This window comes from Empidonax traillii, unplaced genomic scaffold, assembly GCF_003031625.1.
Source record: "Empidonax traillii isolate 1590-97213 ecotype Southwest subspecies unplaced genomic scaffold, ASM303162v1 scaffold308:size980311, whole genome shotgun sequence".
Taxonomy (NCBI): Eukaryota; Metazoa; Chordata; class Aves; order Passeriformes; family Tyrannidae; genus Empidonax; species Empidonax traillii.
Window position 1 is genome coordinate 791905 of NW_020955501.1, and position 18291 is coordinate 810195.

Consider the following 18291-nt stretch of genomic DNA (forward strand, 5'->3'; position numbering starts at 1 on the left):
AAATGTGTGCAGTGCTAAATCAGAAGAGATCCCATGAGCTTGCCAAGGTGGCAGGACTGTGTTTGAAGTGTATATTATGTACAGAAAGTGCTTGTATGGGGGAAGGATCATTTACAGGAACATGGATGGGGGACAGAGTCACAGAGTGTTTCTGAAATACAGATTTTATGTGGAAATATCAGAGACTGACTTTCCTAATTGGCCACCCTTGAAATGTCTAGACCTGAACTGCTCAAGATACATCTTATTTTCAAAGACTTATTAGCTGTGACTTCGTAAGAGTTCCAACAGAATTACTGTAGCAGAAAAGCAGTTTCCTGTGAGGGTTTCACTGTTACCCCATGGGAATTTAATAATGATAATGAGGTGGGGAAAGACTGATACAGCTATTTTTGGGAGCTAGCAGTGAAATGCTGGGCACCTCTCCTGGGAGTTAGGATATACATTCCCCTTTCCCTCCCTCCCATTAGATCTTTGGATTCTCTTCAGCCCAAAGCTAACACAGGGTTTACAGGAGCAAAGGAATAGTCAGCCACGCAAATTCATGCCTCCCACAGACAGTGTCTGCAAGAGGATAATGGGAAAAGTAGCAAAACCCTTTTAGGAAAGGGATGGGAACAGTCTTCACTGGAGAACAGGATGCAGGAGGTTGGTGTGATAGGGATTGTGTGTGATTTGTGAGGGGCCTTACTGCTTCTTTCCATGTTTTTCCCAGACTGGCTGAAGTCCTGCTACTAAAAGGCTTCCAAGAGGGTTTTTTTCCGCAGATAATGTAGCAAACTCTGAAATCAAATATCAGAAATTAATAAAAACTAATTTCTCTTGCTCATGATCACAACCTAAGAGCATACAGAATGTGAGGAGTCTTAAAGGTCAGAGATGCCTCCTTTTCAAACAACTCAAACAGGCTTTTAAAGTAAACCTTAAAAAAAGGTGCCTTGGACCAGCAGTGCCCCCTCCTTTTCTAGTCAGTGTTTGTTTGCAGGGAAACAGCTCTGTGTTCCCCCTCCCCAGCTGCAAGGCTACCAGCTGAATTTCGGGTTCAGCTTTGAGGTACCCACTGCACAGAGCTGCACGTGGGGCTGGGGACTGCACATTTACAACAAGGATTTATAGCAGGAAGCAGCAGCGACTGAACTCGATTCCCTTTTCTAACGATAGGACTTGGGGGGTTTGGGTTCAGTGCAATGCTGAGCACATCTGAAATATTCCACCCTGTGCATTTTGGCAGCCCTGATGATTGAACTCAACATCCAGCTTGCCAGGAGCTACGTGTTTGGTATAGACATGGTGCACTTGGAAATCTAATTCCTGATTCTGTGCTGTGCTGGCAGTCAGGGACAGACCTCTGCCCTCGGTGCCCTGGTGCACAGTGATTAGAGATGTGTGTGTGTGTGTGTGACTCAGAGGAAGCTGTCTTAGCTGTTCACTGATGTAAGGAAAAGAGGTGGACCTGCAGGAGCCAAAAGAAACCCAAAGCACTTTTATAACCCACCAAGTCCACGCCCAAAAAAAAGCCATTCAAACCTCAGTTCCCTCAAGAGATAAAAGTGCCCTGTATTGAGAGGATTTCTGGAGCATCTTGTGAACGCTAAGCACAGCCTCCCTTAATTAATGGAAGTCAGCTCAGTGTAGTTGTGTGAAAAGCTCACAAAGCCCAGGAAAGCTTTAGCAAGGGAGCACGGCACCAGAAGGGTTTAATGGCATTATAATGTCCTTGAATTCCACTGGCCACAACACAGAGATGTATTCCAGCAGTACATTAACAGTAAAGGGAAAATCCACTCTTTCTCTCTTGAGCCCTTGTCACCTTTACTGTAAACTGGAGTTGCCATCCTCGAGATATCAGAACTCAGAGGCAGGAGGAAGGGAGGGGCTGGGAAAAGGAGGTGGCAGGAGAAGCTTCTCTGTGCTGTTCCCATCAATTACAAGCAAGGAGAAGCCAGGGGAGGGGGGACCCGGTGGCTGCCCCGCTGTGCCACCCACAGGGACAGCCCACAGCCTGCCAGCAGCTGAGCTGCCCGTGCTGGGGCCTCCCTCGTGTGCCTGTTTGTCCTGCGAGGCTCGGCTGAGCCCCGTCGAACTCGTTTCGCAAGATTTTCAAACTCTTTTCCAAAGAGGCAACTTGGAAAAGCACGGTTTCAAAAGGGAAGGAGAAGCTCAGTTTTTCTTCTTTCCCCTGCATCTTTTTAGTCCTCCTCTTGTGCTGGAAGATGAATAGTTCGGATGTGTCTGCAGCAACGTGGGCATGGCTAATCTGCCTGTCTATTGATGACCTGCTTCTGAGTGTGCTGGCCTGATTTATGAAAATGTACTGTACTTTGCCCCATGTTTTGATGTTGCTCTGTTAGGGCTGCATGCAAACTGCAGCAGAACAGTGATGCTTATTCATTCAAGCGGTGAAGGGCTGGCTGGGAACTGAATGAGCTCATAGTTGTTGCTGACTTCACTTACAGCAAGGGAAACAGGCACAAGTGGGTATCCCAAGCACAGTCATTTTTTTCCTGACCATCAGTTTGTTTTATAAATAATAATCTTGAAAGCACAAGGTCATGGTATTTGTTTAATCCTTCATGTGGTAGGTTTTTAGGGATGGATTCTTTTTTCAACTCTCTTTTTGCAGTAAATGCTGATAAAGTTGGAGTTGAGGTCTATTTGCCTGCCAGATTTTCTTCCTCTTGTTATTGCTTGAGCATTAATGGCTTTAAAATCTGAGAGTCTGATTCCCATCTCTTGCTAGCATAATTCAGCAGTTATCTCCACGGCTGGAGAGAGTCTCAGTCGTGTTCAAGCCTCCATGTGCTGAATTGCTCCTCACATGTTAACAGACTAATAAAACCAGCAGCAAAATCCCACCTGTGCTGTCTGTGTGTGCTTCAAAAGTCACTGTTCAGACAGTGAAGCAGCCCTGGTGAAGTGCAGAGCAGGGCAGGTCTGCGGGGGAGCAGGGCTCCAGCACCTCCACTCAGTGGTTTGGACTCATCCCTGAACTCTGATTTGCAGCACAGTAGTTCACCTGTTGCCTTCAGTCACTAGGAAACGTTTTCAGTCCTAGGTCTGTCACCCATGGGAACGTTTAATTGCCTAATGTGTTAATTAGCTAAGATTCACGAATGTAGGTGTTGGCAGCTGGAAGCAGAGCTGGTGAGGAAGTCACACAGAGCTGTTACCTGATACCCATGTGCTGCTCAGGAAAATCCTTGTCTTCAGACCATTCACTTGTGCCTCTGGTCCAGCCTGCAGAGCACAAGGACAAGTGCAGGACCTCAGGGCAGTCAGCTCCTGGCCTGAGTGTGACCTTGAGGCCACTCTGTCTTCAGCTTTATCTGTTGCTTCTCCGGTGGAAATCAGCATTTTGAGGCTCTGCCCAGTTTCTCTTCTCACTGGTGTCTCAGGGGAAAGAGGAAAGGCAGAAAGCAGCAGACAAAGCTTATTAGCACGTACGAGAGTTGTCTGGTGTGAGAACAGCACTTAAAATACAAGAAGGCATCAGGGATAAGCGCAGTGCCAGCGAGGAGCAGATGATTTCCACTTACAGAAGCAAGGTGGGAGAAGGAGCAGATGTACCAGGCGCTGCCTGAAGGTCTTCTCACTTCCTGCCTGTCGGACAGGCTATTAGACACTGCAGGTAGGAAGGATGATGTAGTTCTTGCCCTGAAAATATCACACTCGCATTATCCTGCCTTCTGAGAGGATGCAAGAACAACGTCTGCTCTGCTGCTGCTGCCCAGACATGCTGCTCCCAGAAGGGGACTGTTCTCATGCCTCCAGCCTTCCCTGTAGCCGTTTCTGCGGGCTCACACGGAGCTTCTCCCGGAGTTCTGCCAAGTCTCATCTTCCTCAGCCCAGGCCAGTTTGGATCAGCACTGGGATGGAGTGGGTGTCACTCCAGTGCCAGAGGCCCCAGCCAGGGCCAGGCTGTGTCTCTGCTCAGCTCCCTGCTGGGAGGTCCCTCCCTTGGGTTCTGTACCCCCATGTTTTGAGGCTTTTGTGACAGCAGCTACGCCGTCTTGCTGTGCAGCACAGTGAGATTGGATCCCTGAGATCCCTGACATTGGAGCTGTTAAGAGCTGGTGTAAAACAGGCTAACACGAGACTATCCCAAAAAAACAGAAATCTGCCTGTAAACAAACTCCTTACTTTCCTGCTGAAACCAACAGCAACTGCAAGAGTTTGACCTTAAAACAGAAGAGAGAGACATTGCAAGAGCCATGATAACCTTTGCTGGTGCATTACCTAGGCTCAGACAAGCAAGGATGGAAATGGATTTGCTATGGATCTGTCTGCGAGGGGGTTGTTGTTGTTGTTTAATGATAATAATATTAGAAATGCAAATTATCCCAGAAAAGCTGGTGATATTTAAATACGATTTAAATTCATTTAGCATTTAAACAGAAAAGTAGAAAATGGCATTAAATTCAGCTGAGGATGAGGCTATACGTTCTGGAGTGAGAAATATTAAATACATTGATGGCACAGAATAGAGGGCCTGGCTGGTAATGGATTGTGAAAAGAGTTCAGGGTTTTAATAGATCATTCCTTCAGATCGTCAGCACGGTAAAGTGGTAGTTAATAAATTATTTGACGAGTACATTTACTCATATATTTTAACTAACTGTAATGAGCAGGTCCTGTCAGCTCACCTAGATCCTCGCAATAGCTGCGAAATGGCTTGAGTGAGATTTACTAACTCTCTGCAATATTGATGTCCAGAGCTGCAGGTAATAAATAAGACACATCAGGACTAGCTTGAGCTTCTGCTCAAGTGTTGTGTAAGGCCTCTGTCAGCCTTGCAGCAGGGATGAAGCTCTGCCCTGTAATCAGTTTTTGGTTGTGATCGCCCCATGCCCTGGTACCTGCAATGGGACTCTTGAAGAACCCTCTGTCCCAGTTTGGGGTCAATTCTCTGTACCTGTTCCTCCCCACAGGTGTTTGGTGTTCCTTGGGTTGCAGAGAAGGTAGGGCAGGAGGAATGGAGAGTCTTACTGAGCTTTGGGGAAAGGAGAAGAATCCTCTCTCACTGCCATTATTCTGGGATTATCCTGCTGTTGGAGTGGGAATTAAGGACCCAAAAAACCAGTTCTTTTATCTTGAATTATGCTGGAAATGTTTATAGGAGAAGAAAGAACCAGCCTGTTCAAATGATGCCAAATTATACAGGCTATTAAGGGCATACCAGGAACCTTTCTTGCTATTCCCAGTTGTCCTCTGAACGTGGAGTTGGTTTAAATCTAGATCCTTTCTCTTCTTCCCACCCACTTTCCCAGCATGTAATTTGTGGAGAGACTCATTAATTTTCTTTTTCCTTCTCCTTTTTTTTTCAGGTTTCTGACAGATGCGACTATGTCTTTGTCAATGGGAAGGAAATGAAAGGCAAAGTGAATGTCATAGTTAATTTTACTTACCAGCATCTGAGTGCCCCTTTAGAAATGACAGTCTGGGTTCCTCGTCTCCCGCTGCAGATAGAGGTCTCTGACACTGAACTAAATCAGATCAAGGGGTGGAGAGTCCCCATCATCTCTAATAAGAGGTAGGTTTCATTAGAGGATGTTCATTCTGGGCTGTGCACTTGCCAGAGACCTGTCAGGGCCAGTGGATCTGAACATGCTCATTTGGCCTTAATGCAATTCTGCTGTAAATTTGAAGGTCACCAGACATTTATTCAATAGGCTCCTGCACTGGACTTATAAGGGAAATGGAAACTGCAGGTTGCATGATGCTGTATTGGAAATCAATTTCCTTTTATAGCACTAATGACTGAGGTGGGAAGAGCCAATTGGTCAAGTTAGGTGGGATCAGGCACGAGGCAGCAAGAAGACAGCAGCAAGGACCAGCCCTGGCAAGGGTGATGAGTCTCCAGCCTCTTCACAGGTCCTGGCAGTTAATGCATTCATTGTCAGTGGTCACAGTGAGCACATACCTGTTTCATATCACTGCAGGGTGCAGTGGCACTGGTTGGTGTCCCAAAGTCAGGACACTCTTACAACAGGGCTTTAAGGTGTTGTCTGTACCCACAGGTCAGTGGCATGTGAGTGACAGGACAGGGGATGGATATAGGTAGGTCAGCACTGGCTGCATCTGTTGTCAGTGTTATTAAGAACAAGAAGCACAAATTGATAAAGGAGGCACTTGGGATTCCCACCTGCCTATGAAGACATTTATTACCAGGTTATCAGTTAGTATCAAAGCAAATAGATTTCGGTGGAGATGTGATTTCAACCTGAACACCATGCACAGAGGGATGTGTGTGCAGGTGCAGAGGAGATTTCCATGGCAACACAAAAGATGTTTATGGGAAGATCCAGAAAAAAAAGCGTGAAGGTCCTGCAAGTAAGGACTTGGCAGGGGAAATCATGGGAGATATTTGGAGAGGGCAATGAGGCAGGGAAGCTTGTTGGTGATTTCAGCTGATGTTTTGAAGGTCTAGGCAGGCTGGAGGTCTCAGTTATGGACAAGGAAAACAGGATAAAAGTGGGGGAACCTGACTGACTTCAGAAAGCACTGATGGACAAAACTTGGTCCAGCAGCCAGGCTGCAGACTTATATCAGCATTAGCTCTCCTCTTCCAAGCTCTCCCAACAGCAGTTTGAACTAATTTCTTGTTCTTGGTGTCCTCCCAGGCCAGCGAGAGACAGCGAGGATGAGGAGGAGGATGAGCGGAAGGGCAGGGGCTGTGCCCTGCAGTACCAGCACGCCATGGTGAGAGTCCTCACCCAGTTTGTGGCCGAAGCCTCAGACCCTGGTGGGCAGACGAGCTTCTTGCTGGGATCTGACTGGCAGATTGACATCACTGACCTGGTGAGGGACTTCATGCAGGTGGAGGAGCCAAGAATCGCCAAGCTGCAGGACGGACAGGTTCTGGTCGGGCTGGAGCTGGGAATGACAACCATTCAGGTAGGGGAAAATGAATCACTTGTTCCTTTTCCTCCAACAACCCACCACCTTGGGAACTGAGGTGTTGAAGAGGTTAATATTAACATCATTAACAACAGAAACTGGAGCCATGAATTTCTGAATGGGACAGAATTGCAGCAAGGACTGGAAGACACAGGAGAGATGGTTTTCTCTTCTTATTTTGTGCCCCACAGTAAAGTAGATAGCAGTTTTATTTAATTTGGTCAAACTTGTATATTCAGAGGCTTTTTGTGATTACTTTTGTCTCGGGCTGTTTTTGAACCTGTAGCCAGTGTGTAGGTTATCACAAGGCAGGCAGCTGATGAAACAGCTCAGTCTTCTCAAAGCCTGCATTGACAGAGCAAAGGAAAAAGTGCTGGTTAAGGAACTGAGACTGGAATATTAATCCAAATATTAATTAAAAGAAAAGAAAAAGGGGAAGGGGAGAGAGATATATTAATTTAGTGATATTACAAAGTGGAAAGCACATTATGAAACACTGGAACAGGGAAAAAAATGTAGCTGTCCAGACATGCTCATCATCCCAAACTGTCAAAGCAGAAAACAACCATCACACCTGTTGATAACAAGGTCATCAGGGCTGGAGAAATGGGATTTGAGATTTTTGGCTTTCTGAAAAATCTCTAAAGATTTTCTGAAAGACTTTCCAGAATCTCTGGGACTTAACAGTGCTCCAACAAAAACACATAAAACTCTGGAAAGAAAAATTCACAGGAAAAAAGCTGAGAACAAGTTATATTTAGAAAAATACCTCTTAAAAACTGCTTCCAAAGTGCTCTATACCCTATATGGATCATTAAATTCAACTTGCTTGCTAATGAGCATCTCTGGATGTCATGTATCAGTGCATTGACCTCTGTGCATATTTTCTTAACCAAAACAAATTTCCTCTGTCAACATTGTATACAGGACCATAAGTAGCTATTGTAACAACACATTAACCTTTCTTTCCATAGGACAGAAATAAATGCCATTTATTGAGTAGATTTTATTTAAACCTACAGATTGAATTGTACTTATACTGCCTAAAACCGTGATCATTAATAAAATACTTGCATTTCACATAAAGATCACATTTACAAATAGTTAATACATGTGAAGCAGAGTTAATACTTGTTAGCATGTGTCTGAGCTGAATGGCATAGCTGATCACAATTACGCTGGTAAAAGGTGTTATAAGCCCCCTATTATTGCAGAAGAGCTATAAAATGTGACTAGCTGTTCTTAATCATATTTTAATAGTGTCTGTCTGCTGTGAGGGATTCTTTCCATTACCATAAATATCCCTTATCTGTATTACAGGAGCTCAGTGTTGCTGTTTCTCTTGCTGCTGTGCCAAATGGCTGTTGCTAACTTCAGTGTTTCTTTTCAGATCCTGTCCCCCCTTTCAGATGCCATCTTGGCCGAGAAGACAGTGACAGTTCTGGATGAGAAGGTGACAATAACTGACCTGGGAGTGCAGCTGGTGACTGGACTGTCACTCTCTCTGCAGCTCAGCCCGGGAAGCAACAAGGCCATCTTTGCTACAGCAGTGGCACAGGAGCTGCTCCAGTCCCCAAAGCAGGTACTGTTGCCCAGATGTGTTGTGGTGTGGAAGGACACCACTCTGAGGCACCACGTCTGACTTTACCAGCTCATGGAATCAAGCAGATTTTCATTAATAGTATGCTAATGAAACATTTTGCTTAGGGAGACTTTTCTGAGGGCCACCGAGTGCCCTAACAGAAAAATAAAGATCTCAGTGAAATGTCACTATGTTTGAACAACCCAGTCACCAAACAGCCCATCTGTCATGTCTGCATCCCATAAATAACACAGACAACTCACTGATGTTTTTCATAATTAAGCAACAGCAAACCCCTTACATGCACAAACATGCCCTTCCTGTCCCATCCAGCACTTAATAAATCACAGAAAATATTGCCAACTACATTGCCAAGTTCAATCTCCCACCACAGGTATCCAAATCAACCCTTTAATTCCATCTTTATGTGAAAAAGTGTTTTGCATTATGCCAAACTCTTCTTCTCTTAGTTACTTTCTGTGAGCACTTTAAGAAGTCAGGGAACATCCCTTTCATTCTGATTCATTACTAGAATATGAATCAGCATCACTGACTCATTTCCTGATTCATGATTTCATAAACCATTTTTTTCCCCCTTATTATTCTTAGTTCCTGTATTAGGGAACCAACAGTTACCAAGGGCTTTTGGACCTTGCCATGTCCCCATCAGTCCCTGCTTCGTGTTTGTCCTTGTGCTTCTGTATACATTTGAAACTTAACCATTTTTCCAGCCCAAATCCATCAGTCTGGGACTTAACGTCAAGGATGCACCGGGCTCTTAACACTTGAACATGTTCTGAGCTTTAAAGGTAAATGATCATGACATGCTGGTTTGAAGTCTGGCCAACTGCTGAGATGCTTTAATTCATCATGGAGCCTTATCCTTGGGATGCAGGATGAGAAATAATGCAGGACTGCTGCCTTTACAGGGTGATAAACATCAGGCTCCCATAGTCTTCCAGGAGTTAAGAAATCGATGCCAGGCAGCTGGAAATAAGGCCAGTGAGCTGTCCAGTGCTGACATGGGGAGTTAAACAAACTGCCTTGAAATCAGCCCAAAAGCGGGGATTGATGATTTTTATTCCCACCCTGGTGCTGAGCACTGGTATTTCAGTTCCCTGGATGCAGGGGCACAGTCAGAACAGCATTTGGATATTAAGCCAACAAGGAAGGTGTGTGCCCTCCACCCTTCAAGGGTTGACTCTCTTTTGGAAGGCACCTGATTCCCTCCTTTGCTTAGGCCAGGATTTTCAGAGCACAATCCCTGTAAGCAAAGCAATGCAAAAATTAATAAATGATTATGCAGGTTTAAGCAACACAGTGGGAGGATGAGAGTTGATGACATGAATTCCACTCGGCCTTCAAGAAACATCCAAAGATTAATAAACACAAAGCAGGGATTTATGACAGTGTCAGCAAAGTCTTAGGGCTCTGTCCTGAAATAGAGACAGAAGCAAATCTCCCATTGAAGCAGGGGGAGCTTTGTGGCTGTAAGGATTTCGGAATCAGGCCGGTAGATTATGCATGGTACAATCCCAGAAGACAGGAAGCTCATTCTCCGTGCTATGAACAGGTGAATGACTTTGTGCTGGGAGCAATTTCAAAGATAATCGTATATATTTATTCTCTATGCATGTGTGGAGTTAGAATGTAAATACTGTCTGTTTGAAAAACTGCTTATTTAAAGAAACAGGACTTTTGTTACAGCTTCTGCAAGTTAATCTGTTGGTTGGGTGTCTGTCTGTCTCAGTCTCTCAGAGAAGGGGGATCCCAGTTCTCATGAGGCAAAAGCTCGTCTCGTTTCAGACACTAAAGAATCCACTGATCAAACCAGGAGTCTTGTCTGGTGTGGGTTCTCCAGTGCCTAATAAGGTGCAAATATCAAATCAAAACAGGACAAGCCAGGCCATCAGAAACAGGAAATAAGATTCCAGCAGAGCACCTTGAATTTTGTCTGTAAATGATCAATGTATGAATGCCAAGATTTTTTTCAGAGTCCTTAGAGGACCTGATTTTCAGCAATGGCTGAGCATATGTTTTCTGAAACATGAGGATACTTTAAAATGTTTCAAGTCAGAAACCAAAAGTGAAAGTTCCCAGGAATGCTGCACCATTAGGCACATTCTGTTACAGAATTAGTACTAGGGTCAGATTCATTTACAGTCAGTAAGCCTCCCTGCCCTCTGAAGTACACAATCTGCATTGCTGTGACACAAGATTAAACTTTATTATTGTCTTGCTTTTAATTGCTAACAAGCATGAAAATTACCCTGGCCACTTCCTAAAGAAGCAACTGATTGGTTTACTTTGCTTGTGCAATCCACTAATTTAATTTGAGAGACAAAAATCAAGGAGTGAAGGTGTGGAGCCATGTATGGACCCGCTTGCTGTTTCAGGTATTTTTTAAGATGTGTTGAATGTAATAAGAGGAGACTTTGTATTTTAAGCAGTTTAGAAATAATGTAATTTTTTTTTCATTTAAATATACAACAGTAAATGATCTCAGTCACTGGTAATGCTTTCTGACATGCAATTTATTATGGTGCTGAAGTAGATTCTGCAGAGCCCAGGGGATACAGCTCCTTTAAGCACCTTTGTGGAAACAAATCTTATTATCAATGAGTGTTTTAGACTAGTATTTCTCTTCACATCTTGGCAGGATATTAATTTTATTGCTCTCCCTATTTATTTCTTTTCTGGTTACAAATGGTATATGGATCCGGCGAGGAGGAGGGAACAGGACAGATGTATTTCCCTCGGTGTTTATTCTCAGTGTACGTATAATTGTTTTATGTCCCACAGGAAGCGGCCATCAGCTGCTGGATCCAGTTCAGCGATGGATCTGTCATGCCCCTGGATATTTATGACTCCAAAGACTTCTCCTTGTCAGCTACATCGCTGGATGAGAAGGTGGTCTCCATTCACCACGACCCCAAATTCAAGTGGCCCGTGATTGCTGCCGAGACAGAAGGCCAGGGCACACTGGTGAAGGTGGAGATGGTGATCAGTGAGTCATGCCAGAAATCCAAAAGGAAGAGCATCCTAGCTGTTGGAAGTGGGAGCATTAAAGTCAAGTTTGGGCAGGGTGATGCCAACCCCAACATCAGCGACAGCAAACACAGGGGTGCTGGTGTCCACCAGGAAAATCACGCCAGTGACCGGCGCCAGAAAAACACTTTGCAGGAAAGAGCCGGCGGGGATGGTCACTATTACAGCTCCTCCATGGGCCACGAGCAGGGCAGGGGAACCACCACCCAGAGGTCTATTTTAAGTAGAAAAGAAGACAGAGAAAGCCTCCTGGATGATGACAGTCAGAACATGCCGATAGACTTCACGAGCTTCCCCGCGCAGGTGGATCTGCCCGGAAACAACGGGGACTTGGAAGAGAATGACCTGGTGCAGTCGCCCAGGGGGCTCAGCGACCTGGAGATAGGGATGTATGCTCTCCTGGGAGTCTTCTGCCTGGCAATCCTGGTCTTCCTTATCAATTGTGTCACTTTTGCTTTGAAGTACAGGAACAAGCAAGTTCCCTTTGAAGAGCAGGAAGGCATGAGCCACTCTCATGACTGGGTTGGGCTGAGCAACAGGACAGAACTTCTGGAGAATCACATAAATTTCTCATCCCAGCAAGATGAACATATCACAGCCATTGACAGAGGAGTGGACTATGAAGAGAGCAAGTACCTTCTCAACACAAACGCCACCAAAAATACCAATGGACAATCTTTCAGGTCTACTGAGACCGCATTCACTGAAGGGAAAGAACAGAAAAGTGAACCAACCACTTCTCCTACCTCTAAGAGGAAACGGGTTAAATTCACCACCTTTACCACCATCTCCTCTGATGATGGGTGTCCAGCTGTCAACTCAATCTTGATGAGTAATGAGGATGACATTAAATGGGTCTGCCAGGATATGGACCTGGGGGAATGCAAAGAACTTAAAAACTATATGGAGAGGTTACACGAAAATGCGTAATGAGACACAAAAGACTTTTTTGTTTGGTTTGTTCGTTTGTTTGTTTTTCACTCACCTTCTGCCTTTAATTTTGGGTAGTGGGGCAAAATGTTGTATTGCTAACAAGAATCAGCTGGTGGATGATAACTCCATGGAGCCCCAAGAAGCCACCCAAAAGCAGCTGGGAGAGCAGAGATCCTGGACAGCTCTTAAAATTCGAGTCCTTTTTGTGCTCAGAGATGGAAGTGAGAGATGTGTGTGGTTTTTTGATACATGGTAACATGAGAAAAAACCTTAGCAAAACAATATGGTTTCATTCTCTGAGCTTTCCCAGGAAATCAATAAATATAACAAACTCCAGTGCAGTTTGGATATTGCAAAGTTCACACAGCTCTACTGTTCAATATTGCAAGCTTTGGTTAAAAGCAAAAAATTGGTCTCAGAATAAATAGATCCACGAAAGAGCATGTCGTCCAAGCCACGTGCAGAGAATATCCATCCAAGAACATTAATTTAAAGCTGACAAAAACCAACAGCGTGAGCAAAGCAGCTCCCAGAGCTGAAGAGTCATGAGTTTCCAAAGAATCTGGAGGGGGAAAAGGAGTAACTGGGCTGTTTAACAACCAGCATGTTTGCCTCCCAAGCACTGAGAATGGATACACATATACAGTTAAAACTGAAACTCTCTTTTTAAGTACATGCCAAGGTAATAAACTTTGCCAGCCAATTTTCAGTATTTCTTAATTTGTAAAATAGGAGAAGATATAATCTATGCTCAGAATATCAGTCGTATTAAGGAAGGTCAGTTTCGGAAAGTTTGAGAGAACGAGCTATTTTTAAAAAAATGCCCACTTTATTTGATAGCCCTGTTTCGAATTTGTATTCCCAGCCGTTTTCCCTGGAGCGCTCCCCATCTGGTATCCTGAGGGCACTTCCCAGCATCAGTCAACGCTGGAAGCAGCGTGTGGTTCCTTCCTCCCCCTCCACGCACACTCCCTCCTCCACGGTGTGCTCTTGCCAAGCACAGACCCTGTTGGTACCACACTGGTACTTGCTTTACATGCTGTCATTTACCAAAGCTGGCCACTCTCTCTGGGTAAGAGTAACTTGTGCTGAAATCAGCACCAGCAGCAGCTGCCTCTTTGTCCGTCCCCTCCCCTGGGGGAGGGGGGGGGGGTCGGGTTTTTGGGTTCCTTCTGCTCCTGCCTCTTTAGCCCCCCCTGCTCAGCACGTTTAGAGGTCACAGGGGAGAGCTGCACATTCAACACTGAAACCTGAACAGCTAAACTCGGTAGATAACATTTGTTTCTCCCAGAGGTGATGGTTATCTTTTGTTTTCTTCTGATAAGGATGTACATACGATAGGATTTCAGTGATTACCCTTCCAAGCCAATGTGCCCTCCAGCCCTAAAACCATGACATTTCTTGTGAGGTCCAAAAGCAGTCTCCAATGGCCAGTGGCGAAGTGCCAAAGCACTAACTAAAATCCAGCTTATATTTCAAGTTTTCCTTTATTTTCCAGAGTGAATCCTTGCCCTCCTTTTGTTATTAAGTCTCTTTCCATCATTGGATCTAGGTTGCTCAGTTTAATACATGCCCGCCCTCCCACAAACACTTAGATTGGATCCCTCTATATTTAGAATGTACTGTAGATTGTAAGAATGTAATATATATATTTATAAACATGCCAACTGTGAATAAAATTTGCATTTTAGTGGCTTCATCTTTTTTTTTCCTACTCTGAACGCCTCTTTCCTTCCACTGTCAGAACGTTTACCCTTAAAGAGACTGGCAACAATATGGAGATGTGTCCTTTGATGAATCCTCAGAGGCTCATGGTACAATCTACTCACAAAGTTTTACACTGTGCAGTGTTGGGGGGAGAACATACAACACCAACAGCATGTTGTGCCACAAATGTATTTGCACCAAGCCACCCTTCCAAGATTTGAAGCTATTATTTGCAAATAAATCCACATGCTTATTTTTAGCCTTAAAGCCCGGTACGTTGAGTTTCTGCTTTTGGTTTCTGGTTTTCCTCCTCTTTGGGAAGATCCACGTTGGGCTGAGCGCCTTTTAAGGCATTTTTAAAAGGGTAGGTGTAAATAGGGCAAGCAAGTATGGCCAAAACTTTGGAGATCAGGACTGGCACATCAGATGGTCTTTCTTTGCTTGCTTTCAGCACCTCTCCTCGAGGCCTGGCTGACCCGGTGCAGCAGTGAGGGCAGCCCAGTGCAGGGCCCAGCCTGGCTCTGGGTGAGTGCTCAGGTGAGGGGAGCAGCCGTGGTGCCCAGCAGAGCATGGCAGTCTCCTTGCCGTGTCCTCACCCACAGTCTTGCCTCCAGCTCTGGGGCTATTTTGGGTGCTTTTTACACATCCCTACACGGTGTCCTCAGAGGGCTCTCCCTGAGCGGTGTGGTGGTCAGGGCAGAAGTGTCCAGCTCTCAGCTGGCAGCCTGTGCACATCGGGCAGGTGCGTGCGAGGTCTCCCTTCAAACGCGTCCCCGCTCGGCCGATCCTTCGGAAGAGCAGGTACAGGCCACGCTGGGAGCAGCCTGTCACAACTGCTTTGCCAACGAGCTGCTCTGGTAAGCCCGGATTTCCGCCTTAGCTGCCTCTGGGGAACAGGAGGAACTAACAACGAGTTCATCTGGTAGCACAAACCACCGAAACGTTCTCCCGAGGACAAACAGCCGGCAGCTACAGCGCGAAGGATACTGACGTGCAGATTTGTGCCTGTCTGCTCGCTCAGAGGTCCCTGCTGTCTCTAACAGCTGTAACTTGCTATTATCCAGTGCTATAAATAATACATTAGTATTTAGAGCGCCCTTTGTCCGTGGATCTCACAGTGCTCTGAGCAAGGTGGATTCCTTACTGACACAGAGAACCCCAAGGTTAAGTGATGTGCCCAGAGTAACACGGGGACTCTGTGGCAGAACCACACTGTGCAGAACCCTCAGCTCTGCTCAGGGAGAAGCCAGAGTGAATTGTGGCCACCTGTATGCAAGCAAACACTCTTAATTAATCTGCTAATAGCATAATAAATCATTTCCTATGGAGATTTCTGTATGTACGTGTCTATCCGTTTGGGGGGGTGGGATGTGTTTGTGTATATTCACTTCTTACACTGCACAGTGTCCACTCTTTTAAGCAAGGGATTCTGCACCATGGAGCATCCCAAAGGAGAAAGTTTGTGTTCCAGGTAATCAGATGAGAACCCAGCTGGCAAACAGGGGATTAAATTCTATTCCCTATCATTAAAGCAGTGATGGTGTTTAGGTGCTGCATAGACATAATGTTTTGCAGCTGTGGCTCCCACTGGCAACCTCTTGAGCCTGATAAAGAGCTCTGCTGACAGCAAGCACTCTCCTGTGAGAGTTATTAGTTACCTTACTCTTTTTCTTTGCTATTGCCCCTTTATTTTCACATTTGAGTCTCTTTTCTTATGAGAAAGAGTTGGACTGATAGACTGATACAGGCATGTTTAAAAAGAAAATTTATCTGATGCAGTTTGGTTCTTTCTAGAGACCTTATGCATGAATACAATCAGGAGCAGAAACTTGATGGTCCTATAAATCAGGTAAGCTGGTTCTTTACTCTCTTCCTTCATTTTAAAAGCTTCCCCTTCAGCAGTCTTAAATATATAGTAGTTTAGACCAAGCTTTATTAATACACCAGTGAATTTAAACTCTGAGCAATGCAGCTAAATAATGGGTTTGAAACAAGACTTCTGTGGAGGTAAGTGACTTGAAAAACCAGAATAGGTATTAAATCGATGTGCAGCCTGCACTAAGTAGCTCTGGAAACTACTTTCACACCTCGTTTCCATAATGAATAAGATGTAAATGAAATGAGCACACTGGAGACACTTTAGTTCAGCTCTGTGTACATTCACTTTCTCCAAGACTGCCTGCTCTCAGTCTCCTGGGGTCTGTGGGGCTGTTTCATTGTGGAAGATCCTTGGTGAGAGCTACAGGACTCGTGTACTGCAGCTGAGCAGAGTCTTTCACATGTGTCACTTAGGAGAGAGCGCAGGTTGGACTCAGGTTTGTACTGATCAAATCCAGCATTCATCACCGAGGAATTAGCTCGGGGAAGGAGCCAAACGGTGCGTTTAGAAAATGCCTCAAGCATTTAAAAAAAAAAAAAAACAACTCCCTGAGATGAATTTATTTAGTCCTGAAAGCCCAGGAATTCTGTCACACATTTCTACATGTTTATTGTAGTACCACATCCCATCCATGCACAGCATTACAGCACTGCAGCAGCACATCTTACTGCCTGCAGTAGAGTGCCTGCCATCCAAAATCAGCTCTATGTCACTACCAGCCCTCACTATCAGAAATACACAAGCTGATGGACCTGTTAGGAGGAGGAAAGGCTTGAGTCCTGCAGGAGAGGTACATGGTGCCAACCTGAGCTCCCCACACTGCAGGAGCAGGACTCTTCACTGCCATGTCTGGCTGCAGCATGAGCTCTCCGTTTGAGGGCAAGCAGGAGACTAAGAAAACCCTAAAACAAGTTAGGATATGACCTGCCAAGTCCTGAGGAGGTAGGATTTGTGTTCTGCTTCCAGTTCATTTCTTTTTTTTGAAAACTCACAGGTGGGGTCTGTTTATGCGCTTCCCACGAGGCATATGTTTAAGCACCTTTCTTCTGAATGGGTGTTTGGCCTCCCAGCACCCATCCTCATGCAAAAGTAATGTCTCTTCCCTGTAAATCAGTGAGTGTGCTGTTTGGCTTCTCGGCGAAAGCTTTACCAGACGAAGTTCAAAAATGGCAGCACTAATGACCTGCGAAGAGCAGAGCACCTGGTACCTCCCTCCCATCATCAGGAGCGTTTAGGAGCACCAAGGTTATGTGAGTCAAGCAAGAGGGCCTGAAACAGGATCATTTTCTACCTTTTTTTGCTGATTTGATATGAAGACCTCTGTCAACAAATCCTTCATTATGCAGCTTCCTGCTGGGGCTCCGTGAGGAGCAGCGAAGTAAGCAGCCCACACATGTAATATTAATGGCTGGAGAAGCAGCGCTGCTACTCTGTTTGTATGTACTGCCAATGCTCATTAAGAAATTCCCATCACACTGTGAAGATGGGCTGGTGGATTACACACGACAGGTTCCTGCAAGTGTCTCCTGAAAGCAGCCCCGGAGCCTGGAGGGACACGTTCCACGCTGACTCCCGTTCGCTTGCACCGTCTGCCAGAACTCGCTCGCTCCTTCTTTCTGTGGGTGCAAATGAGGCCTCCTGTTGTGTTCCCCTTCTGCAGTCACAGCCGCTTTTCTCTGGCTCTGGTTGATGCTGTGCTGGCACACTGACAGTGGCTGGCCATCAGCTGCTTGGTACCCGAATTCCTGTGGCACCTGACGGAGCTCAGATCGGCATCGCCGGCACCAGAAAGCTGCGGCTTTGAAGTGTAACAGGAACTTTGCTTAATCATGCTCAGACCTTTGTTCCTGATAATTAAATTAGAGCTTCCTACAGTCAGTTAACACACTGATGACACAAAAATTAATCCAGGGAGCTTCACTACTCAGCCCTGATGATTCAAGGCTGCAAAGAAGACTGAGATCCCATTTTCAGCCTTTCACTGAGCTCAGTAAGGACAGATGAAGGGAGTGAAGGAGAAATAAGGAGTAAGAGGGCTATACTTACACTCTCCATGAGCACTGTGGGTATGTCCAGCCTAGGATGATCTGTATCCATGAAGCCTTCATCCACCAGCACAGATGCATCTCATGCCTCTCTGTTTCTTCATCTTTGTCTGATAGACTGTGGACACCCATTTTCTATCCAGTTGTCATCAAGCCAAAAGCCAAAATCACTGTGCTCCTCTTGGCCATTAATAACTTTT

The 18291-nt window shown here is 45.4% G+C and overlaps 1 protein-coding gene across 2 annotated transcripts in view; it reads left to right on the forward strand.

Annotated features, from left to right (window-relative positions):
- Positions 1-14153, forward strand: part of LOC114061036 (transmembrane protein 132D-like) — a 226833-nt gene extending 212680 nt beyond the window's left edge. For both annotated transcript variants that reach the window (XM_027891042.1, XM_027891041.1), the window contains 4 exons: positions 5325-5530; positions 6621-6894; positions 8288-8479; positions 11282-14153. In XM_027891042.1, the coding sequence (XP_027746843.1) occupies positions 5325-5530; positions 6621-6894; positions 8288-8479; positions 11282-12457 (1848 nt within the window). In that variant the 3' untranslated portion in view covers positions 12458-14153. The remainder of the gene's footprint in view (positions 1-5324; positions 5531-6620; positions 6895-8287; positions 8480-11281) is intronic.
- The last annotated feature ends 4138 nt before the right edge of the window (positions 14154-18291 follow it).